This window comes from Molothrus aeneus, chromosome Z (assembly GCF_037042795.1).
Source record: "Molothrus aeneus isolate 106 chromosome Z, BPBGC_Maene_1.0, whole genome shotgun sequence".
Classification (NCBI taxonomy): Eukaryota; Metazoa; Chordata; class Aves; order Passeriformes; family Icteridae; genus Molothrus; species Molothrus aeneus.
The window spans coordinates 66,559,222-66,585,197 of NC_089680.1; the positions used below are offsets into that span (position 1 = coordinate 66,559,222).

General features: G+C 34.2%; 1 protein-coding gene across 1 annotated transcript in view; it reads left to right on the forward strand.

Annotated features, from left to right (window-relative positions):
* The window catches only part of MAN2A1 (mannosidase alpha class 2A member 1), a 106,176-nt gene that overhangs the window by 38,424 nt on the left and 41,776 nt on the right, over positions 1 to 25,976 (forward strand). Inside the window, exons 8-12 of the mRNA XM_066568938.1 lie at positions 281 to 458; positions 4,504 to 4,706; positions 8,848 to 9,033; positions 10,354 to 10,468; positions 13,298 to 13,365. Of these exons, the coding sequence (XP_066425035.1) occupies positions 281 to 458; positions 4,504 to 4,706; positions 8,848 to 9,033; positions 10,354 to 10,468; positions 13,298 to 13,365 (750 nt within the window). The remainder of the gene's footprint in view (positions 1 to 280; positions 459 to 4,503; positions 4,707 to 8,847; positions 9,034 to 10,353; positions 10,469 to 13,297; positions 13,366 to 25,976) is intronic.

Below are 25,976 nucleotides of genomic sequence, written 5' to 3' on the forward strand. Positions count from 1 at the left end.
CACAAATTGATCCAGACTGCCCTACTGCTTGAGATGAAGCTTGATAAGCTTATTGAAGGATTTAATTAGCGTGGTGTTTGCAACAATAGTAGGTTGAATATGGTGTCCCAATGGGGGGAATTGCATCCAGCTTTTTGTTACGAAGTGAGACAACAGAGTTTTGTATGTCTTGTTTGGGGGTCATCCTAATGCACAACTCGATATCTAAGAATTGTCTTGCCAAATGCTGACTTTTTTCCCTCTGTCTTCTGAATTGCTCTTCTTTTTCTCTCTCCTCAAGGGCTTGGATGATATTAGATCAATACAGGAAGAAGTCAAAGCTTTTCCGTACAAAAGTTCTGTTAGCTCCACTTGGGGACGATTTCCGCTACACTGAGAGCTCTGAATGGGATCAGCAGTACCAGAATTATCAGAAGCTGTTTGATTATATGAATTCTCGTCCTGAGTGGCATGTTAAGGTAACTACAACACATTTTCTGGTTTGTTGAGAAAACTGTATTTCCCAATATTCTGTGATTCTTCATGGAAAAAGTAATTGTGGTTAGGTTTGGATTTTTTTTCAAATGTGAATCTTTATATATTATTTAACAGCAGATTGATGTGTCTTGGTGGCTTACATTTTTTTTACCTTTACTACCTTCTCTTCCCCCAAAACAAAAATGTTGCTATTAATAATATTGGCTTGAAAACGATAGACAGTTTCCAAACTAGATTAATTTGAAGAATAGCTAGTAGGTTTAATTGTTTTCTTAGACTGTTTTCACAGGCTTCAGGCATTGTTACTTAAGACTCACAGGCTTTGTTAATTTTTAATTAACATTAATAATTAATAATTAACAATAATAATTGTTAATTATTGTATTTTCTTATTAGAAGTTCAAGAAGATTTTGCTGCTTTATTTGTGTCCTCTTGGTTTTACATCCCAAAACAAACCAAAAATCTTAAGGGATGCCATTGCTGGCACATGTTGTTGAATACAATAAAATCTGAGACTGAGCTGGCTTCAAAAGCACTGAATATATTAACACAATTATGAAAGGAGGTACCACTTCAAATCGATGATTTTGTGTAAGAGTTATAACACAAATTCATATGCTTGAGTGTGTACTTCTTGAAGTACGAGGAGGCCCTAGGGACTTCTGGTACTATAAATGCTCTCTGTATTCCGACAGCTTCTCATCATCTTTCAGCATGACATTAACAAATGGGGGCCGCAACCTTGGGTTTTTTGAGTGTTACCTGAGAGTGCACTTTTTGCTTGCTTTTACATTTAGGCTTTTTTTTTAAACCTGGCCTGGTATCTTTCTCATGGTTTGTGCGTGCATCTGTTTTTCCTTATATTTTCTGAGACTTCCCCTGATTCTTCCAACTGTGCATTTGAGTAGTGACTGTAGTATGTTATTACTTTCTGCTGACTTCTGATCCTACATAAAATGTTTTCTTTGGATTATATTTTATTTGAAAACTCAATTTTATGTCTTTCCCATGGGATGTGGGTGACATGATGTATGGTGAAGGACCACATGTCTTAGTGGAGGGAGGCAGACCTGCAGAGTACTCTTCAATTTTTCTAAATCTAAAGCCCATCTTTTAAAACTTAAGCTTGCTGCTATCACTAGCTTTACTTCTGTCAAAAATGTGTGTTCTGTACAGGTAATTACTCTTTGGATACTAACAGCAACATATTTTCTGTAGTTCTTACTAACCTGGGCTGGATGATTTTGTCTCTGGGGCAAAAACTGAAGGCTCTGGCTCTGAAGTCATTCTTCAAGAACCAGTGCTGTCCTAAGACCTCTGAAAGTTCTTCTGAAAGGTTCTGCTCAGCCCATTGTCAAGGATTCTAGCAAGTCTGCTTCATTAGGCTGGTCACATTGTCCCTTGGTTCCCTCATGGAAGTATCTGACCCTTTTTCTGGTTTTTAATACCCAGACAAAAAGAAACAAAATCCTCTGTGACTGCTGCTTCATACCTAGGGTATTTTGATCAGCTGGAACACTGTTGGCATCAGAGCATTTCTCCTTTCCATTTTGTTCAGATACTTAGGTTTTCCTCTCTCTTTTTTTGTCGTTCTTTCTTTTTTCTTAGTTGTTTGTTGCCTGTCTGTTGGGGTTTTTTTGGTGCTTTTCTGGTTTCGCTTGATTTTTTGTTTTGTTTGAAACTGACGTCATTTATTCTTGAAAATATGAGCTTAAATGGAGACACATTTTCTTTCTTTCCCACTCTTCTGCACTTTCCCTAGTGGAATGTAACTCCACAGCCAAGTAACAGGACATGCTCAGCTATGTAAGAGTCTAGATTATATAAAGGAAGAGTTCACATTTCTTCCTGAAGTGCTGAGATGCCTGGGATATTACTGCTTACACAAGGGAGTGCCTACTCTGCCTTTCTGATCTGAAGGGAGATTTACTCTTTCAGACAGCTTTTTGTGATGTTTATCTAGTGGATATATCTGTTAGCATTGAGATTCTCCTGCCAGCCACTATTCTCTTCTAAAAGTGTATGGTACATCACTGTAAAACATACCTATTTTGCTCTTGAGGAATTCAATCTCCCATTCAGAGATCTCCTTTGCATCTATTATACATAAATTAAGTTGAGTCTGTTACTATGCCAATAGAAGACTCTACCAGATTATTCCACTGTTTCCATTCACCTGACTTTGATGCTTCCTCTGGTGAGGTTTTACTCCTCTGATTCAATGCTGAAGTGAGATCGTCTCTTGTGTCTTCTCTTGGTGTGTTGGTTTTGTTTTTTATTTTCTACTTGTAGGTGCCTGTCCTAGAAGACCTCATAAGACAAAGTTTACTATTGGTGGGATTTCAGGGGCAATATTTATCTTTGCTTTACTGCCATTTAAACTGGCAAGTTACTATATTGTCTCCACCTAACAAATGCTTGGATGATCTGAACAACCTTGAATTGAAAGTGTTTGGGGTTTTTAAATGATTAAAAAGTGTGATTTTGTTGTTACAGTGAGAGTCTGATACTCCTTATATTCCAAGTCACTTTAAAAAAAGATTTTTACTAAAACTTGATTTTGGTGTTATAAATTGCAGCATGCTACATTGCATACTTGTTAAACATAATAATAGTAATAGGAAATAAAGTTAATTGATATTATCATCATAGTTTACAGTGATGATATTTCTGGTAAATATATGTGGTCTTTTGTCCTGCTCCAGCTTCCTTAGTTTTTTTTATACTTTCATTTGAAATCCATTTTGCCATCTATGCTTCTTTAACAACATTTCTCAATACTAACAACATTGATGCCAATCATTTATTTACTCTATTTTTCCCTGAATCTTAAGGATACCAGTTCTTGACCTGAATTTTTCCCTGAATCTTAAGGATACCAGTTCTTGACCTACTCTGTAAAGATCTGCTATTACCATGCCAGAGCATTTTTAAAAATGACCAGAAGCTAATTAATTTTTCTGCTCCCACATGTTACATTTCTTAATGCAATTTCTTTGTATAGAATTTAAGGAATCAGCTTCTGAAAGCAAATGCTGATTTCTTTTTTTTTTTGATCAAAAGCCATCCTTTGGGTTAAGCAAGATCTGGAGCACAAGAGAGCTAATTTTGAAAACACAGGATTAGGAGAACTATGTTTTTGTTGCATTACAAAAATTTCTTCCTTAGCCCAGACAGCTGCTTGGGTAATATTGAGGTGTTGCTTAGCTTGTGTATCACTGACTTACTCATAATATATGAAACAACGCTTCACTTGTTTGTTGACATTTAGATATTATTTTATATATCTATTTAAATAATAATAGTAAAAAAATCATATATCTTGAATTGTAGAATGGTTTTGGTTGGAGGAGACCTTTAAAACTGTCTCATTCAACTGCCCTGTAATGAGCAGAGACATCTTCAGAGATTGCCCCAGAGTCTCATCCAATCCAGCCATGAGTGTTCCCAGAGATGGGGCATCCACCACCTCTTTGGGCACCTTGGGTGTATCACCTCCCTCGTATTAAAAGTTGTCTTTATATCCCGTCTGAATCTATCCTCTTTTAGTTTAAAACCACTACCTCCTGTTTTAGCACAAGAGGTCCAACTAAAAGCCTGTCCCCATCTTTGTTGCAAGGGCCCTTTCTGTACTGAAAGGCTGCAGCAAGGTGTCCCCAGAGCCTTCTCCTCTCCAGGCTGAACAACCACACCTCTCTCAGCCTTTCCTCAGAAGGAAGGTGTTTCTTTGACCACTTTTGTGACTCTTCTCTGGACATGCTCCAACAGATCCATCTCTTTCTTGTACTGAATTGATATGCGTTTTTTGAAAATACTTCTTGTATTGAGTTTTGAAATGCTATCCTGCTTGTCTGAAAAGTGTGCAGAGGAACTTTAAAAATTTTTAGTATAGGTTTTCTGCTATTAATCTGCTGGAAGAGTTGTGTGTTTCTGAAATGTATATGGAACCAAGAATATTCATTGTCTCTGTATTTTCTGCATAATGAAAATGGAACTTTGTTACAGTAATTTTAATTTTCATTCAGGCCCAGTTTGGAACTTTATCTGATTACTTTGAAGCGCTGCTCAAAGAAAGCAATTTAGGTGAAAAGAGCAGCAATTCACTTTTTCCTGTTTTAAGTGGAGACTTCTTCACCTATGCAGACAGAGATCATCATTACTGGAGTGGGTACTTTACATCACGACCCTTTTATAAACGCCTGGACAGAGTCTTGGAATCCTACATAAGGTAAATCCTGCCATCCAGTACCTTCATAATAAGTTTCTTGGCACACAGGAGAGATTAATGTGTAAGTATTTGTCATGGTTTAACCTCTGGCAGCCCCTTGCTCGCTCCCCCACCAACAGGATCTTGAGGAGAATCGGAAGGGTGAAGGCTACAAAACTCATTAATTGAGACAAAGGCAGTTTAATAGGGAAAGCAAAAGCCACACGTGCTAAAAAACAAAGTAAGGAATTATGGCTATGGTGTGAACTTTTTTAGAGACAAGTAAAGAGGTTCTCAGAGGAAGCTGAGAAATAGCCAGGAATAGTGAGTACCAAGTGATCTAAGGCTACTATTCTTCTGAAAACTGTCTGCATCTTCTTCAAAGAAAAAAATTGTTGCTGAATTTTGGTAAAGGAGTATTTAAATGGTTCTCCCTTGTAGCAGACATCAGATGATTTAACTGTGTTATAGAGCTCCAGAAGGAAATCTAGGGCAGATGGATATGATGTAAATCCTGAACATTCCATGTATAGCCTTCCTGAAGGATTACAATTTTTTTTGCTGTAATGGATGCTGCAGTATCCAACGGGCAAGAGAGGTGTGGAAAGTGGCATTTCCAAGCAAGCTTGGAAAGTAGTGTTTTGAAGGCAGATACAAGTACCTTTCAGAAGAGGAACTGTATCTAGCAGAACTTGTTTTATTTCTTCCAAGGAATCCAGTTTTTAGTGCGGTAATGTGGATGATTCATCATAGGAATCTTTAATTTTCAGTGAAAATAACGTTGTTTAATACTGCTGTTGGAGAAGACAAGATGCACAAGAGAACAGAAAAGGAAGGACAGATAATATTTTTATAAATTGAATTATCTAGCTAATTGTTTTTTCAGTTTAGATTAATTTCCTTTCTGTTTCTTAAAATGCACCAAGGATATAATTTCATTCAGCTTCATCATAGTCTATTTTTTCAAGATTTTTAGGTTTGGTTACTTAATTGTCATTCTCCTGTTTTTTATTACATAGATTACAGAAAATTTCATATGAGTTTGTTTGTAGTATTTAAAACTTTACATTAATAAAGAGATTCTTTAATTTAAATGTTTCAGTTGTCTTCAACTTCTGAAAAAGATATAGGTAAAGAATCTCTGGAGAAACACTAGTCTGTCAGTGTTCTTATGTATTAAAGTATAGTTTTAAAAAGTACCTGGGAAGTTTTTAGTTTTTCATTATCCTTTGTAAATAAGATCTAAGAAAAAATGTATAGATGTGTTCTCATTGTTTTAATATCAGGTTTTTTGTCAGTGTTGTTCTCCGAAACCATGAGAATCTTCATGAGGGTTACATTAGCTATGAGAACAGCAGGAGTAGGGTTTTTATCTTTTATTTTTTATTTCTTTAAAGTCAAAGGAAGTACAGTAGGATCATATTTAATCCTCAAATTGATGATAATTATTTCCATAGTATGTTTGAGCTAACACCCCTCTATCTATCTGGTGTATGTCCATATTTGTGAGAGAAGGAGCCATGAACAGACGGTAAATACATGTGTGTGTGTGCTCTTTACCAAGGATGAAGGTTTTTAACTTCCAGCAATACTGGAATTAAGCTGCACTTCCCTGTTACATAATAGCCAGGAGATAATGTTCAGCCCAGGACCCAATATCAAAACTAACCATTTAAGCAAGAGAAGAGTTGGTTGTTTAAGGTTTTTCCTGTTTGAAAAGAGTTTTTTTGGGGATGGTGTAGTAAGGAAGTGTAAGAAAGCTTAAGGATTTTATTATAGAGATTGAGAGGGATTTTAGTCATTATTGACTTTTTAATCTCAAGTGAGAGATGGATGGATGGATGGATGGATGGATGGATGGATGGATGGATGGATGGATGGATGGATGGATGGATGGATGGATGGATGGATGGATGGATGGATTGAAGCAGTTTAGAGAGTGATAAAATATGTGGCCAGAAGTTTATTCAATATAATGAAAAGATTCAGAGAACAGCAGCATAGTTGGAGACAAGTTAGGGACACATTTTTTTGTTTTATTAGTTACTAATGTAAATAGGGAAAAATTGCATAAATCTGCAAAAAGAAAATTGAACTAATTTAGAAGGTGAATACTACCGTGATACTTCTAACTTTACAGATGGAAAATTTTACATCTTGAGAGTTCAAAATCTCTTGGAAATATTATTTATTTAGGTTAAATATAAACTGGACCTAGGTAAGGTAAGTTAGTGTAGGCCTTGACAAATAAGCAAAGCAAACTTTGGTCTATTTGCAGTGTCCTATCAGGGACAGATGCTACAAATTAAAATGAAGTGGAAAATTTCTGAAAACTGTATTAGGTCATCTGCAGTATTTTGAAACAGATGTGAGAAAACCAAGGCTTTATACAGCTTAAATGGAAAAGTATTAGATGCTTACCTGTAAGCTGAAGTGTTCTCTAATACAGTGTTGTATTTCTGAGTGTCTTTCATCATTGACGATTGAACCTTTTTAGTGTTTAGAAAAGTATTGAGATACGAAAGGAAAATTCTGCATCTGAGAGATGTCCTTATTAATAAAAAAGAAAATTAAATTAAAATTATTTGTGGGGAAGAAACTCTCACGTTATTTTGAGGACTAAAATTTGTTATGTTCTCTTCTTTATAGCAAAGTTAGGTCAGTGTTTAGTGGCTAATTTGATTTTTTAAAAAAAAGGTAAAATGCTTTAGGACAGGGCTTATTCATTCACTAGATGAGTGACCATCTGATGACTTTTTTTCAACTAAAATATTTTCATTTTTCTTTCAAATTAAACTGCAAGAGGACAAAGTAGGAGGGATTCATAGAAGTAGGAATTTGCATTAAGCAACATTTAAATTACAGTGATTAGGGTTAATCTAGCACTGGTAATTAAATATAGGACTTAAAACTTCTTAACACCTTGATTTTGTATGTAGTTTATGAGCAATTATCTAACCCACAGGAGCAAAGTCTTCACCTGTTCGTGAAATATTGACAATATGAGAATAGTTTAGGCTGTTACATGTATACTGCATCTTTCAGTTTACTTGGGTACATGGTAGTTGCAGTTTTTATATAACTGTTGCCTATGCATTGTATAAAGATGAAGAGAAAATTAAATCTAAAGGAATTTTTCATGTTAACAATTAATTCCATGCATAGTCTGAAAACCAAGTGTTTTTTGTTAATTTTTTTTTGTTTTCTATAGTTTAAAATTCCACACATGCCCTCACTGACAACTTCTGTAAATAAAAAAGTTAACTTATTTTCCTTTACTTTTTAATTTATTACTTGTAGGCCTGGAAGTTAACATTACAAGAAAAATAGTTGTTGTGATTTCTTTGCTTTTTATGTCATTAACCTGCATCATCTTTGTTGCTTCAAGTACTCAAGAAATGTTCATTAACCTCTAATAAATTTTGAAAAATAATCAGGCACTTTTCAGACTTGCAAAAAGAGAACTATAACATTTTAGGAGAAGATAGGAAAAAAGTTAACAGATGTTTTCCCAGAATTTATGCAAGCATTTTTGTCATTTAAATATCCATAATAACTGGCAATTATGGGGATATTTTTTGTAAAATAAATTTAGATTCTCATAAAGCAAGTGAAAATCTAGTGGTAATATTTTAGTGCTAGGTTTTTGCAACAGAAATAGAAGAGAAAGGCTCTGCATTCTGTTCAGTGTAAGGTTTCGGAACCCAGTGTTCTCTCCAGGTGACTATGTAGTGAGCAGGTGCATGAGAGGGTTAAGCCTTTAGAAGAATTTAGTTTGCTTTAAGTGCAAATGGCAGAATAGATATTCAGTAGTATACAGATTAGGATATTTATTTAAAACAAATTTATTTGATTAATAAGTTGTTTTTTGAAATGGAAAATACATGCTTCTTGTAAGGCACTCTAACGATGCTGTGAGGTTTTAGGACCAATTCCATATACCTCTCACACATCTATGACTGTGTATTTTGGTTTGCACTGTCATATTTTTATTTTAAAGGTCCATTTTCCACCACAGAAGTCTGGCAGGAAGCTAAAATGTACAAGAACAAGGTTTTATAGAGCTTATGGAACTATTTACCATTTATTCTTCAGATCAAGCATGTATTGCTTTTTACATTTTAACCCTGTAAAAATACTTGGTTATTCTCTGCAATTCCAGGGCAGCTGAAATTCTCTATTCCTTGGCTTTAGTACAGTCCAGTAAATCTGAGAAGATGAGTGTATTTCCTTCTGTGGATAACTATAAATTGCTGACAGAGGCTAGGAGGAACCTTGGACTCTTCCAGCATCATGATGCTATTACAGGAACAGCCAAAGATTGGGTAGTTGTGGATTATGGCACCAGGTAATTTATTATATATACATAAACTTAAATCTTAATCTCCTTTTGCATTTTTAAAATCGAAGTGTTTATTTCAGACATACAAATTTGATACAGCAATGTGCTCCACTGAAAGTGTAGAGGTGCTCTACATGAGAAGTAGATTTGATTACTCATGCTCTTCATTTAGGCAATATTTTTGAACCCTCTGAATAAGAATTTAATGTCCAAACAAAATTTTGATGTTTCAAAAGGTAGACACATTACTGACGTTTCCTTAATAACAGAATTTTTCTGCACTAAGTAGGAGAAGTTTTTGTATTTCTCTGTCATAAGCAATAATCAAAGATATGCTAATTTAAGCATATATTCTTTGGAAAATCCCACACCCTCTGTAGTCTACGTATCTTAAAAGTGGGAAATCTTTTTTGTGTTGAAAGTCTTCTACTTGTCTGTCATTGTTTATTGTCTCATCTGGGGGGTATTTCTAAGTATTGAGAAATTCTGCTAGTGTCTTCATAGAATTTTTTTGAGAACTTTTCATGATATACATATGTCTATGTATACACATGCTTTAATTTATGGGTTTGTTCAGTAAATTGCTTCATATTGGAATGTTAAGAACTAGTAAATTTGATTAATTGAGGTGATGATGGTAGACTGATGATAGAGCATGTTCATTAAATAAGTAATTGTTTTAAATGCATCTAAAATACTCTTGTTTAAAACTATTTTATGAAAAGTATTTTTAAATTCCATACTTTTAATCTACTATATCATAAGTATTCACAATGCACTTAGTTATGAGAGAGTGAAATAAAGGCTTTTTTCACTTTACAAATAAAATTATCCAGCTCTCTCTCCTCAGAAATTTGTAGACATCCTGGTAGTTTATATAGTTTATAGCTTATATTTTTTGTGTTTCTGCTTGTTCTCTTAATCCTGTGTAAACACAGTCTTGACATTCTGACAAATGTTTCAGGCTTGTCTCCACTATAGAAACTGAAAATCAAATATACAAATTGCAAACTTTCCTAAGATTAGCATTTTGAAAAAATACTTGGTATTCTGAGAATACACCTTTGGTAGCACATCATACAGGAGGAGCTGTACCTCACTTTCAGTATGCAAGACAAGAATATAATTCAGAATATTTCTGCATTTTTCAGGCTGGTCACCCATTGCTACTAACTGATCTTAATTTCATGATATATTGATGCTAAAATTCTTATTTATTTTTCTGCAACTCATAATTTTTGAGTTCTTAAATGTTTTTAAATTTTGATGTTACAGCATTGAATAAAACCAATTGAAAACTAACTAAGATTTTTAATGTTTTAACAGGCTTTTCCATTCAATAATGAATTTGAAGAAAGTAATAATTGACTCTGTTCATATTCTTATCCTAAAAGACAAAAGTGCTTATAACTATGACACAGCAACTCCACTCCTGAAGATGGTGAGCTCTCTTCCTTGATTTTTTCCAAAAATGAAATGTGAACTATGTCTTTTGAATTCAGTTTGAGTAACCCTGGGAAATGTCAGAATTAAATTTGCACCTAATGCCTTCTCAAAAATGTGCTACTTATCACTCTTTGCATTAACTGAAGATATTGGAAATTAAAAAGTGAACATGTCAGCAGTTGATGCTGAAAAAAGCCCACATGGCTAAAGGAAAGGGACTTATTTTGTTCCCCTTTTTGAGTTAGATGGTAAAAGCAGGTGTTCTAATTTTCTTGTGGGCATGACTTAAGGGATATACATAAGTGAATATATAACAGTATGCAGTCCTGTAATTTGACTTCGCTTCACAGAGGAACGTAATAAATGTGGGAAGAAGAAAATTCCCATCCCTAACAGAAGTCTAATCTTAGTTTGCAAGATTAGGTCAAGACAATACCTCAATACAATGCTCTTTTTACTTTGCTGAAATTATTTGAAACAGGAGTGTTCAATGAAATGGATGATAAAGTCAGCAATGGATCCTCATGTATCATTTTGAGACCTATTTTACAGTAAAGAATACCTTGAAGAAACACACTTGCTAATATTGCTTCCTTTCAGAATTCTTAGTTTCCTCACTTTCTGAACAAAAGTGCTCTTGTGTGACAGCTATGAATTTTTAGGAAGTCTACTTAGTGCATTTACCCTGAAGATAGACAAAATGACATGCTTTAAGTTCTTTGTGCATAAGCACAGCAGGGTTAAGACAGTCTTTATGATATCATTATCTCACACTTCTGACCTAATAAACATGACATACATTCTACGGGTTTAGTTGTGCCAGGTGTGTCATATCTTGAACTATTCTTCCAGTCACATGTATATATAAAAATTTTTGTTAAAATAGTTCTTTATACTTTTTATTACTTTTATACAAATATATATGTAGAAATATATGCTGCATGTGTATGCTACATGCGTGTGTGTCTCAAATATATTAATTTTTCTCCTCTTTGGAAAATGAATGTGCACTTTCATATAGTGGGAATATTTTGAAGGCATTCATGGGATGAAGGTTTTACTGCTGCTCTGAATTATATTGGAAGATGTTGTGATGTTACATTTTAATAAACTTCTGTTGTTCCTGTTCTTCATCAGTCTGGATTAATACCACTGCATTGTAGAAGCACTAATTACTGTTTCAACTGTATATTGCCTAGGAGCATACTAATTCAATAAGCTATTATTACCACTGTGAAAGCAGAAATTAAAAAGGAAGTTGTTATTGCAATGAATTTATTGTGTCTATATAAAGCAAAAAAATAAGGTGATTACAAAAGCAGATTAAGATTTATCTGTTTGCCACACAATATCTGCAGTGTATCATTAATCTAGTATCTCCACTATGCATTGGAAATAGCAACAAAAGCTTTGTAATGTGGTATTTGTAGACTGCTAACAGGAGAACTTCAGGATAACTTACAGAACACCTCTGCAAACCTTGAGTAAGTTGGAAGTTTAAAGGCATTCGTTTTGGAGTGGTACTTTGGTGGCTGATGGAAGCTGACATCAGGAATTGCTCAGAGATGGGCATTCAGAATGAATGTCAAGAGAGTTGAGAAAGACAAATGATGAAGACTGTAAGAATGAAAGTGGCTGTTGTTTTTGAGGGCTGAAGAAGTCAAAAACACTTAGATGAACAGAGCACAAGACCATAGCAGCAGCATTCCAGCAGGTAGCAGGGACAACCAGGGAAAAGTTCCCTTTCTTGGAGGCAGAGAAAAGGAAGTTGGGAATAAGACACTATTGAAGAACTCTGGAATGACACCACTTGCACTTTTTCTACTCTTCTTAATTATTAGTTCCACACAAAAGCATTCATGGTTTTCTCATGAATTCTTTGTACTTCTTATGTTAAGTTTTACAAACTCTACACTAGTAAGCAAACAATCAATCACTTGGAAGGCAATACACTGATAATGAGAAGACCCTTAAAGATCCCAGAATGACCCAGCTTTGGTTGGATCGTGGATGAGATTGAAAATCTAAAAATAAAACTACAACCATTACACAATTCCTGTACATTAGTGCAGAAAGAAAATGTAAATGTAAGTGACAATTGCTAGACTTGAAAAACATGATTTTAAGGATGTTTTGAGAACTGACAACTCTACACTTCAATTTCAAAGTCTGTAGTGGTCACCATTGTAAGAACTGACTGGAATGCACTGTGAATCAGCAGTTTGGCTGTTCTCTTAGGCTATGCAGCAGTGACAGCAACGTCTTGTCTCTACCTTTCCTCAGTGGAAGTGAGCCCTGTGCCACACCACACCCTAAATTATGTTTTTTGAAACTTTTCTTTTTGTACAATATAAGGTAACAATGAGAGCTCACAGGAGACTATACAGTGACTGCTTGTGGTAAGTGCACAGCAGCATATTGTTTCAGAATAAATTTATAGTAGCAGAAATTTAATAAAAATATGTGGTAAGTATTTGCAAAATTTGAAGGAAGTTGGTGATTATGAAGGCTTGTATGCAAAAATGAAATTTTTCCATACAAATTATTACAGGTGTAATAATTTGATAACGGAATCTAATAAGATCTTTAATGAAAACTAATATTTCCCAGTGATTTGGTCGAAGTAAATGTCTTACTTTTGTCAGTGTGAAGTACTTAGTTTATTAAATTTTGTTGTTTGTAGTCCTCAGTAATGGGCTAAAATAAGATTTGGTTTCTGGTGTTATCATGGTTTTGTACTCCACAAAATGCATATAATAGGCAAAGCTCATATATTACTTACTGAAGTGTATTCAAAAGCAAATTCAAAGATGTTCTCTTGTAGGATGATGTTCAGGCTTCTCAAGATTCTTTGCCACGCAAGACAGTTATAAAGCTGACATTGCAACCAAGGTAAATAATTTATATATTACTCAGTGTATGAGATTCTTTTAGCAATATATGGGTTTTCACTACCTAGTAAGTAGTTTTAATTAGTAAGTTACTCCGGGAGATTATGCTAATATTATTATGTCTCATTGAAAGAGGACCCAGCATGTTAAAACTACAGGCATTTCTCACATACCACAGCTGAAGTAAGTGTTCTGTTTCTGTGTGCTTTTACAGCATTGTAATACTAAATAAATTGTGCTTGAGAGAAGCAATAGAAGATTCTAAATAGGCAGAATTGCAGGTGCCTTAGTTAACTCTGTGAGCAAAATGTTAAGTTTTTATAAGGCCTAAAAATTACTGTTTATAAATACTGAATTGACTTTAAAAATCAAGTAGAAGATAATCTAGGATTCTGTTCTCTCTTAACTCCAACTTTCTGTTCTATTAAGAGGAGTTACTTTTTGTTTATATGTAATTGTAGGGTATTCAGCTGAAATTGGCATCCTGCTATGTCCATGAACACTCAGTATCCCACCTGAAATAATGTACACATTCATTTAAAGTGGCTGATCCAAATAAAGTGAATAAGATGTCTGGGTATGAGAACTGTTGTCTGTGCAAATCAAGTAATGCAAGGTTTTTGCTTACAGAACAGAAGATTTAAGATTCATTTAAAAAGCGGTGAATGCTGTTTTCCTGATGTTAGTATCTGATTTCTGTAGTTCGAGTGGCATGCTAATAAGACTTACTTGCTTAATTGATGCAGATGTCCCACTATTCAGCTGACTAACTTCTGAAGTGTGTGTATATATATATATATATATATATATATAGTTAAAATCTTTGAAAAAGTGAGTAAGGTTTAGTTCTTGTGACCTTTCTAGAGAAGCTGTCTTCAGTCTTCCAGCACTAAATATACATAATGTGTCTAGTGTATGCTTTTCTCTAGAGAATGCTTTTTTAAAAAAAGGACTAAAGGACTTTTCTTATTGGAGTGCTACAGAGATGCTAATAGATTATCTTAAACTTGTCCAAAATGACCAAGAACTCAGGTGCTTATTAATTTAACAAAAATGTTTTAGCTTTTCAAAATTATCTCCTCAGGTTTCTTCACTGGAAGAGGATTGTATATGTAGTATATAAGCACTTGGTTGGAAGCAAGTTATGATGTAGATTTTCTTTGCCATTTGAAGATAGCTTTGTTGCCTTTGCTTTCCTTACCTAGGTTAGCTGTTGAAATTTTCCCTGTGCCCTTTTCATCCCCTAATACACCTTTTGTTTGCATATAGTGTTCCACTTTTGTCTCTGCATAATATGCTAAGTAAGTTTTTCCCTTTTTGATCTTAATTAATTTCAGATATTTGCCCTTTTTTTTCCCCTTCTGACTTGTAAATTAAATAGATATACATGACATTACCAATAATATTGTTCTGGGTAATGTTGGTAGTTTCTAAACTGGTCTTAGCTTACTAAGAAAATAGTACTAGTATAAAATTGCTAACTTTGTTATCTGGTATTGTGAAGATACCATACAGTCATATAAGGTATGATATATGTTCCAAAGACTGCAGTCAGAAATATGAGAAAAAGATTGAAGAGGGGGAAAAAGGAGACAGAAAGGGCAAAAAAATATTATAAGAGAATATTGATATTACTGACTAAATCCTGGGGTTTTTTACATCCTTTTTAGAAAACTTTGAAAGTGTTTCACATAAATGTTTTACATAAGTGTACAGTACTTCCTGTTTAATTTGTTGTTAAAGTTTTTATTTGAATATCTCTTTGTTAAGCTGTTTTTGCTTATAAAAATTAGCTTAGTCTCTTTAGACTTCTAACTTTATCTCTGGTTGTAGTCTGAATCTCCACTAAATTTATTACCATTGGGAAAAGTGGTATGTAAGCTGTCACTGTAACTACTAGTTAAATCTAATATATGATTATTATGATTGTGTCTGAATTTTCTTGTAGCATTTCATGAGAAATGTTATTTTCAGTAGAAGCTTAAAATCAGCTCAATAAATCTATTATTAAGAATTACTATGCTTGAACTTCAAACTTTAAAGCTTTTAAGAAGGAGACTGTTTTTTTTCCATTTAAAATTTTGGAGCATCAACAGACTTTAAAAACTGATTTTCACTAAAAATTTGTTATTTGCTTATCTTCTGTTCTTAATCTTCTTTATTATTCCTCTATGTGTAATTGTATCTCTGGATTTCTTTCTGCTAGTGTGTTCTAGTATGTCATTATATGGCATAGAAATTAAATCAGTGTAACTGGCAAGATGTGAAAATAGCTTTTCATATTTTTGCATTTCTGTGTCAGAATTTACAAAAAAAATCTGTATTCTATCTTGGTTATTCTTACATAAGTGTGGGTCATATCACCTGTGCTTTTAGAGGGTGATGGGAAACTCATAATGGCTTTTCAAATTTCAGGTTTTTTTCTTTTTTTTTTCCCTTATTTTACTGATTGCAAATATAACCAGCTTTCTACAGGACCATAGTTGGTAGTGTGCTTTTTGCCTGTTTCATCCATCCTTTCTTTTGTGTACTTTTTAGTTAAGTGTTCTCTTCACTTAACTAGTTGGTGAAGTTGTAGTTGGGAGTGAAAACTGATCTGACAGACTGAACAGGAGAGCTAGGACAACTCGATTACATGGAAGAAAAAGAAAGCAGAAAGAGATCTCTCATTCAGTTGTTAATGTTCCAGTGTGAAGTATCTCCGTATCGTTGTGTAGTTGAGAATTATATTTCAAACTGCTTCTAAGCAGGTGCCACCTGTAACCTCTTTGGTATTGCTTCTGCCCACACCTGTGCATCTTTTCTCTGTAGTGCTGTTGTGATATCTTAATGAATCCAGAAATGTATTTTTAAAGTAATGTGTTCATTTTGATGAAATAGGTGTACAGCATATTTTAGGTCTTTGACTCCATGACCTCAGGATGACTAAGTGGGCTAATGATCAGGCTTTTGAATACTGAAATTATGGAGTCTTTAATTACATTAAATCCCTTTTAACTGATAAATGAATTTACATGATTTTTTAAAAAATATTTTGTTTAGCTGAAAATGGAGCTTTCACAAGAAAATATCCAACTAGATATGGAACTACTTCAGTCTTGCTCTGAAGTTTAAAATTACTGCATGTCCTGGAGACAAAGCCCATTGTGTGTGCTGCTAAATTGGTTACTGGCTCATACTCTCTTACTGCCCCCCAGCTATTTAGTATAATAATAGGTTTTCAGGAACAGTCTACCAGAGCTCATACTTTTTGAATGGCAAAAGACTTGCCCTCACTGGACTTGGTGTGTGGGGGGTGTGTTTGGAACGCCTGTTGTTTAGGCTGTCAGCAGCAGATCAAGGGCATGGTGACTGTGAGGGGAAGGGTTTTCCAGCTATTCCTGTCTGCGCTGTTTTCTGGAGACAGCATTGCAGGGGAGCATGCTACACGACCAAATGACTCGATTGAGTGTCTGCACCAGCTTGCATCTTGTAGTGGTCATGTTTGGCTCAATATGGTGAATCATAGTGAAAAGGCCCAACAATGGCAATTAGGTTTTAGCTCTTCTTCCCCCTTCTCATTTTAACTCTTGAACCTTCACATACCTATCTGGGCAGTTTCAATACTGAGTTCTACTGCACTCTATCCTATCTTCCTATCTGAACTGAAGATACTATGGTAATGAAAAATTTTTTAAAAATCATCTATTTAGGATTTTTTTGTGCTAAACCAGCTATTCTTATAATTTACCCACAAATAATTTTTGTCAACTGATCTTAGAGGAACAATATGATATGATAACCTTCTTATCAGGCCAGTTTTATAGCTTAGCAGATTATAAAATAGCTTAGCTAGCTATTTCCATTAGCTGAAATATTTAGGTTGCCCAGAGGATTAATTATGGGAGGATATAAATTATTTCCTCAAAGATCTGTTAAAGCAGTTTAGTGATATCCACATTATAAAAGAATGTTTCCTTTTTTCAAATAGAGGCCACAAAATAATCTTGGCTATTATCCTGACTTTGTTATCCATGAGCAGGTTTTGGCATAAAGTTGTATTTAATAAAGTTTTGGCGTAAGTTGTGTTTATACTGTTAGGTCCAAAATGCATGGTATTTTTTGAGAAAGAAAATCCCAATTTACCTCTATAATTTTTCAACTTGATAATATTTTCAAAAATTCACTTGGCAGGGTATTCACTGCTTTCTCAAGACAGCATTTTAATGCAGAAATTAAAGCTATATTGCTAACTTTAATATGCAATAGAGAATAATGTACCAAAGTAAAAAATTATTGACAGAGCAGTGGGTATGGTACTGTGTTTGGTTGGATGACTACAGCAAGAATAATTTGAGAAGGAAACTTTGTTAGTTGCATACCATAACTGTGTCTTTGTGAGCTTAGAATGTGACTGGATCAGGGTAATATTCTTCATTTGGCAATTTTTGCTTTGGTGGTGATTTTTTTGTTTCCTTCCCCCGCCCTCCCCCCCCCCTCCCCCCCCCCCCTTAGACCTATGTTGCCAGTTTTGGTATAATTGTATCTAAACTTCAGTCCAATGTATTTACAAGGAGAGGACTCTCCAACAGCATTTGACATTTTAATAATAAACATCTTAAATTCCTTTTATGCTTGCATGATTTCAGAGGCATATATTCCTAGTTATACTCCAAGACTGCTGGGAAAAAAAAGTACAGTGGAAGGAAAGGTATTTTCAAAGCTCAATGAAGGAAAAAAAAACAAATTTAAAGAAAACAGAAAAGAATACCATGACATTTAAGATGTGTTCATAAATATTTGTAGCAATTCATGCATTGTTAATGTGCACACCTGTTTCCCAGAGAAGAAAACAGATCTTGAAAAAACAAGCAAACACTAACCAAACCAATACTATTAAGTTTTAATTGGATGAACTAGTGATCACAAAATGTACAACCTTGTGTGTTTGTTTAAGTGAAACCTCTGTATTTGTATCTTTCAGGGAGGTGGGCAGGATGAATACTCATTCAGTCAAGCCTTAATACTCACTGTTTCTATTAAGAAACAATGCTTAATTAAGCCCATCTATTAAGCACACAGTAGTGCAAGTAGGTGAAAAATTAGAAAATACTTTAGAGGTGATATATGAAGAGCGTGCATTTAGCTTCCAATACCCTGGCTGCTTAAGTTGGAATACAGCCTAATGGTTTTTTGAAAATTACTTTAAAGTGTTAATCTCAGTGTTCAGCTGCCTGATCAATTTACTAGATTTCAGGTGACCTCTAACTGCCAGGAACATGTTCTGTTTGTAGTAAACTCAAGGTCATTTTGACTAAATTGATGGGATATTTAAAAAGCATTCTCCTTGGTTTTCATGATGGAAGAGCTGTTGCAGAGGCAATGAAATGCTTGGCTGACTCAGGATAACTCATCTGAATCTTGAAATGTTACTAAATGTGAACTTGAAATAACTGTTTTGGTAAAAATCACTCTGGTAAAAGTGGTGCACATTCAAATTGAACAAAAAAGCATGATACATTCATTCATTCTGTTTTTTAGGTGGAACTTAGTTGTGCAAATATCTTTATGACCAAACCAGCAAAATCTCCATTGACAATGTCTAATGGGACAGGAAGTGAGGGGTATGGAAGAGTTTCACAGTGCCTTGATCTCTTTATTCTCACTCTTTTTGTAAGGTCCTAATAGTTTTTCAGAGATTTCTGTATTTTCTGTGTGAATTTTCTACTTTTTGTGTTAAAAAAACATTAAAAAATATAATTCATACAGGCTTATCTCAGAACTGACTCCAGGTGCTGGTAATTGACATCTCCTTAAAAGTTATCTATGAAGTCTAAAAACAAAACAACAAATAAGCTCAGAGATGAATGCCTGGTTTTGTTTAAGGGCTTTAAAATTGAATGGTGGTACATTTTTTGAGGTACGATAAGTTTTCATTGTGAAGAAGAAAAAAGCAACTTTGATTTACAATTAATTGTACTTCAAAGCTTTTTGTGGAAATAATTTTTATTTTTTAAAACTCAGTTTTTGAATGCTATGGTTCTGAATTCAAGTTATTCTAAAAGTTGTTACATTTCAAACTTTTAAAGATTAATTTTTAGTGTATAAAAATTCTTATACATCAAACTTTTTTTCAGTTTTTGGTCATAATGTGGATGAACCAATGACAGTCTGTTCTAAATGGTTTTGTCTACTGACTGTCTTTGAAATTGCCACTGCAAAATTAAAGCAGTAAATAAGTTCTTAGTTTGTAGGATTCATAGGATCTTTGCTGTTTTTCTAAGTTGCACAAATTTAGTCCTTTCATTTCAATAAATGGAATATCAGCATCTTTTGTTGGGGTTTGCAGTACCAGTACAATCAGACATTGAAGGTGTTTGATGCTTCAGTAGCTATAAAAAATTACAAGATTTAAATAAAATATGACAATTAGGTCTTACAATAAATTTCTGGTTTCTTCTGAGAACACTGCAGTGGAAATATCATGAAATGCAGAAGAAACAGGTGAACTAAACATACTCTATGGGAAGGAAAAGCCTGAGCTTGTTTTCAAAGCACAGAAAGGGATCATTATGAAGGAGCATGGTAGTGAATGGTTGAATACAGTTGGAAGATCTGCATTGTATGCATGTACTTGTTGAAGGAGTTTTGGAAATAGGATATACATATTTTCAGTATATTAGCACATTTGTGTATTATTTCTTTTTTTTCTAGGCACTGGCCCTTCAGCCTTTTTACTGGAGTTACCTTGAGGCTGTATCGTAGTTAGTCCAAGGCTCTCAAGGCACAGACTGCAGTGATATGGAATACTTAAAAGTCTTTCTGCTCTTCTGAACCAGATTTTTTTTCCCTTCTAAATGCAGATTTATAAAGCCTGCACTACAAGAGGAACAATGAAAGGATTTTAGTGAAGGTACTTCCTGACCCTGAAAAAGTCAGGGGGCTTCAAGCCCATCTTGGACCTCAGAACATCTCACAACTTTGTGGTAAAAGAAAAATTTAAAATAGTGCCTTTGGACTTAATCCTTTTATCCTTAATTGGACAGTAGTTATGTGCTCCAGATTAGGATATATGTGCCACTACAATCCATCTAAATCATAGGAAGTATGTGTATCTGGCATATGTAGTAGGTACATAACGTTTAAAAGTCTTGTCTTAGGTTGATGTTGATTCTTTTCGTGTTCTCAAAATATATAGTTCTTGCTGTGCTGTTGTCTGTGTTTTTTGTGAATGCTGTTTTCTTGAGGTTGTTCCATGGTTTGTTCTTGAGAAAGCCACACAAAGGTCCTGTTTCCTGTGAGAGTGGAGGGATGGATTGTGTGCCTGTTGTCTGCGTAATTCTGCGCCTTTTACATGAGCAATGGATATTATAAAGATTTCTCTGTAGAGTTATAAAGGAGAGAATTCATTGTTTTATTAATGAGTCTGAAGTTAAGATTTGGGGTTGTCATTAGGAAGGGTAATCCTACAGTGATTCTGAAATGTCAAGCTAAGATTATTTTTTTATAAGCACAGAATCACTGGTGTTTTTTTTATTTGTATGTTAACCAGAACTGTCAGACATTAATCCTTTTGGAAATAATATGTAATTTTAGCGTAGCTCTGTTTCTAAACTACATTTTCTTTTCAAATGCTGTTATAATTATGGCATTATATTGTGTTAGTTGCAAGTCTACTGAAGTAGATTCATGTGAATTTACTTATTTATTGGAAGTATCTCCTCATTTCTTGATGCCATCAGTTTAATAGTATAATGAAAAGCTGATCCCTGGATAATAGGTTCTGTTTCCACCTTTTTACACCTTATGAAAGTAACACAAGTTTATGTTGTTTGCTGGTAATTTGAGGTTAAGATTACCATCCTATTAACTCTTATGAAGGTTATTATTGATAAGCTTCAAAAGATGTCTTATTTAAGAAAATGGACATTTATTTATTCATATATTATAACATTTTATTATATATATTCAGGATTAATATTCTACTCTACAATGAACAGATTAAATGGATTATAATTTGCTGCTTTGATGTAAAGTGATTTTCTTTTCTTGTTACATTTGTGATAGTATTGATGAACTTATGAGATGCTTATCTGAATGTGATATAGAGGAACGTATTAGCATTTATTTAATTTTGTTAGGTAAACTGATAAATCTCCTTTGACTTTATCCAGCCAATTAAAAGACCCTTGGGGGAAGGTATTGGAATCTTCTTTTGGGGAAGAACCTGCTTTTCTCTGGCTTATTAGAAAGCTGTTTGTTTAACTTGATTTTTAATAAACCACCCATATTCCTACTGCTCCAGATTTTGTGTTTACATCTGACACTATATCTGAGAGCATAGGTCCTAATCATAAACAAAAGACTTTTCAATTTAATTAAATGTCTAGGATTGTATAGTTATGCATGCAAATGGTTTCAGTATCTACTGTATCTCAGAGGAGGTATGTTTAATCTCTAGAAACTATTGAAATTATTTTAATATTATTAGGCGTTGATTAAGCACAATTCACTGTAGTTTCATATGTTGCTTTGACCTTAACTTTGTGCTACCTTCACTCAGTTAATAGACAGATTTGTTGATTGCCCAGCTGTTTTCTAAATGTTCATTGATAAATGTTCATTGGTAAATGTTGGATATCATGTATTATTCAAATTAAATCCAATCTGAAAAATCTAAATCCAATCTAAATCCAAATTGAATCAGTCTGAGTAGGGTGGAATTTTTATTGTGCAAAGTAAGGCCAAAAAACAAGTAAGGATTTCTTTAGGCAAGATATTAAAGTCACAAGTAATTTTCTATCTGTCATGCTAACAGAGTAGAATGTAAATAGATTATAAAAGTGGATGTCATACTGGCAACAACCACTCTATATAGGATTAGTATTTAAAACTGTCTTGGTAAACTGGAGACATTATTTCATAATCAAAGAAGCAGGCAAGTGGAAGTATTGCACATCACATTGAAAAGTAAGGTGTCGACTGACCAAATGTACATTAGTGAAGCAGAAGAAGACTGCGATGACAGAAGATGGCATTGATAGAGTTACTTGTACGGTATCAAAGCCAAGTTTGCTCTTGGATGATTTAAATGGAAATGTTTGTAAAATGCAGCTGAAATAGTGTGCTGTACTCAAAGTTATGAAGGCTTCATCAAAAATATGGGGTGAGAAGTTGGAAAGAGTTAATAGGAAAGCAGGAGCACTAAGTCAAAGAAAGCACCCAAGAGGATCAAGAGCATCATCTATTTAGCTTGAAAAGACTGATAGTATGGAAGATAAGTCTATAAATGCACGCAGGTTTGTTACAAACAGTCATTGTACATACAATGGAAAATAGGAAGACATAATTGGAGAAAATGTTGTTTACAATAATTAAAAATTTATTATTGTATTAGAAAAAACTGGTGCTTGAGCTGCAAAACAATATAGTCAGATTTGGACTTTTTCAAGAATAGCAACTACAGCATTTTTCAAAGTTTGCTCTTCTGATTTCTCATTTTGTCTAAGAGGTCAAGCTACAGCAACCTCCTAGTCCACAGGAGGTTTTGTTAGTATCTAGATTTTCCTTTGTCTCCTCAGTTTACTCTTGGGAGTCACAGTGGAAAAGGGGTATTTTGTAGTACCTAACATGATCTAAGGTTATAGAACAGTGTTTTGTGCATAGACCTCTGTTTGACCAGGTGGAATAAGGAGAAAAAGGGACTGGTTTAAGACATATAAGACCTTCCAGTGATCTTAAAGACTGCATGATGTTTGTATAAGAGCTGGTAGCTCTAATGAGAGAATATTTCTGCTTAAGAGTCGTGCACAAGCACAACAATTTATTGTTTATTGTACAGAAAAAAATGGAATTTTCTGGTCAAGACAAAAAGGTCTTTTCCTCTGACAAAAGCTATTTTGTCACTTGGCAAATCTGTTGTAAAAGCTGGAGTGTTCTTGTATCACTTTTGGTGAAAGACTGTCTGAGTGCTGGTATTTTAAGTGTTTTATGCATTAAATGTTTGCAGAATGATGTTTGTGGGGGTTGTGGAGGTCTTTTTTTGGTGATTTTTTAAAATTACTACCATAGATAGGTGGATTTCACGTGTGGTGAGGAGTATTGAGCAGTGCAGTAGCTACTAGTACTAACTGTGTAGATTGGTAGCAAAAGATCAGTTCTCTGTAGGAACACAAAGGATCAAGAAATTTCCTCATACTGGAAAATCCTGCATTTTACCTTTACCTCTCTACACCCCTCCCTCTCCTCATTCCCCAGAAATTCTGTTTCTAAATCCCTAACATCAGATTTCTGTAAATTAGTTGGTATGATTTAACATAGGAAGTGTACTTCCCCTTCTGGAAAAGAACCCAGAAAAACCTCTGATGTATCAAATAGGTATTGCTGATTTTGTTTCCTTTTGAAATATGAACTAGGAAGAAAATTATTTTCATATTATTGGACAAGTCTCCATGCATATTTGTTCCAAACTTATGAGTTTTTATCTCAAAATTAATTGACAAATTGATTTTGATACTTTTTGTTTCCTTTTTTTTTTAAGTAGTTTCCTACTGTTGAAAGAAGGCTGTGAATCAGATGTCACTGATAATAACTCAAGGTGCACAGAGACATAAAGTTCAGTATTTGCAATAACATGAAGTAGAAGAAGTATAATTTGAGTGAAATCATGAGAATATTTTACATTTGAGAAATAAATATTAATTTCACAGAGGGGAAAATAAGGATAGTTTACCTGCTGAGTCAAATTTTCTTTGAAATTAGTATGAGTCAGACTCAAATACTTTCAGAAAGTGGAGCACATTGGTCAGAAGATTTTCATGCATGAGGGTTTGAGTAACTTTGTCCAAAATTTTCTCTGTTGCCTAAGTTTCTTACAAAATGAATTTTGAATAGAACTGAAAAGTGTCTTGAAATGCTGTGAAACACACAGCTTCTGAAGCCCAATTTAGTAACTGATAGAAGAGCTGTAGGAAAAAAACCATTAATCTGCTGCCAAGGAGAGTGTCACAATCATGAGCCTGCACAGTTGGCTTTTGATGAGTTTTGTTCCTAAAGGAATATTAAGAACAGAACATGGATTGAGAAATTGGAAAATGTCTAATTTCTGTATAACCAGAGGAGCACTATGAACAGATAATGTCCCGAAGATTGTATATATGGCATTTATTTCCAGAACAATTATTTTATAGGCTCTATAATTATATTTTATAGGTCATCTTTAGTAATTCCTAGCAGAAAAGCATAAAAAATGGATGAGGAGACCTGTACTTAAAATGTCATGTTATTCATACTCTTGACTGAGGAGGCCTTGACCCTTACATGAGGGACCATTAGAGTTTTGAAAAGAGCTAGGTAAATACTTGATCTTTTTTTTTTTTTTTTTTTTTTACCTACCAGTTGGAGTAAGTATTCAGTAGAGTTTTCCTTCTTAAGAAAAGGGAATGGCTAATGTTAGGTTTTATTCTATGTTTTTCCCAGTGGTCCCTCTACAGCAAGGAGAGAGCTTTATAAATAACAGGGGAGTAATTTTTATGCTCAAGTTACTTATGGTTTTATTCTGTACTTTTTTAAAAAAGAGGAAAAAAGTATCTTGATGTTGTCTTGGGCTTCAATGCAAGAATAACAGTAGTCTTTTCTTCAGGGGAAGTTGTACATATTTGCACAATGAACAGATAAATGTCTGGTTCAAATAGATGGTCTGGATTCTTTTCCTGCCGTGTACCTCCATCCCCAAAGACATGCATCTGTGTAATGGCAATTCATTAGAGTTTCTTAGGATTCTCATTTTCTTGGACTTTTGGGGGCTTTTTTGTTGAAATTCTGCCATACATCAGAAGTCTTGTGGTTTTGATTTTTTTAATGGTATTTTTGGAAGCTACCATGGGAAGCAGTGCTTTATGTAGTTTAAATATTAAATCTGAGTTTGTTTCTACCTTATATACATCAGTGTTCAGTAATTAAATGTTACCGCCCACTGACTTCTCCCAGTTTCAAAGCAATTTTTTCTTGCAATTTTGAGATGTGAGACAGTTTTGATTCTATTACCCAGTGAGATTAATTTTTTTTAGAGAATTTCAGTGTTGTTTACAATTTTAAAGTTCTATCAAAGTCCATCAAGAGTCAAGAACTCAGGATACATTTCTAGCTGAATTATGGTTTCTAACCCAACAGCCTCTCTGGTGACTATTGACATATGTAGTTACTTAAATTCCTTTTCTCTATAGCATAAAGCCTTTAAATCTGTTTTCATTACTCCTCTCTTGTTCCTTTCAGAACTCACATGCATCTGTTTGTTCTCTTTGTTCTTCACTGGAAGACCACAGATATAGTATATAATTCAGCTTCATGGCTCGTATCTTTTCTCAGAGTTGGGTGTACTTGTTGCATTTTTTTCACCACTTAGGTGGTTTTTACCTTGGCCTTTATAGGAGAAGAGTGAAAGAAACTAATCAGCTTTGAAGGTTTTGTTTGTGTAACTTTGCATTAAAATTGTGCTTATGGGTCCAAAGAACTGACTCTGATGAAGCCATTTATAATGGGAAATGCTCCTATCCATCTCAGAAAGTTTGTTGTAGAAATTTTAGTAAAATTGGTCAGTCTGAGCTAGAGGTCCTCAAGGAATTGGTTCTCCAG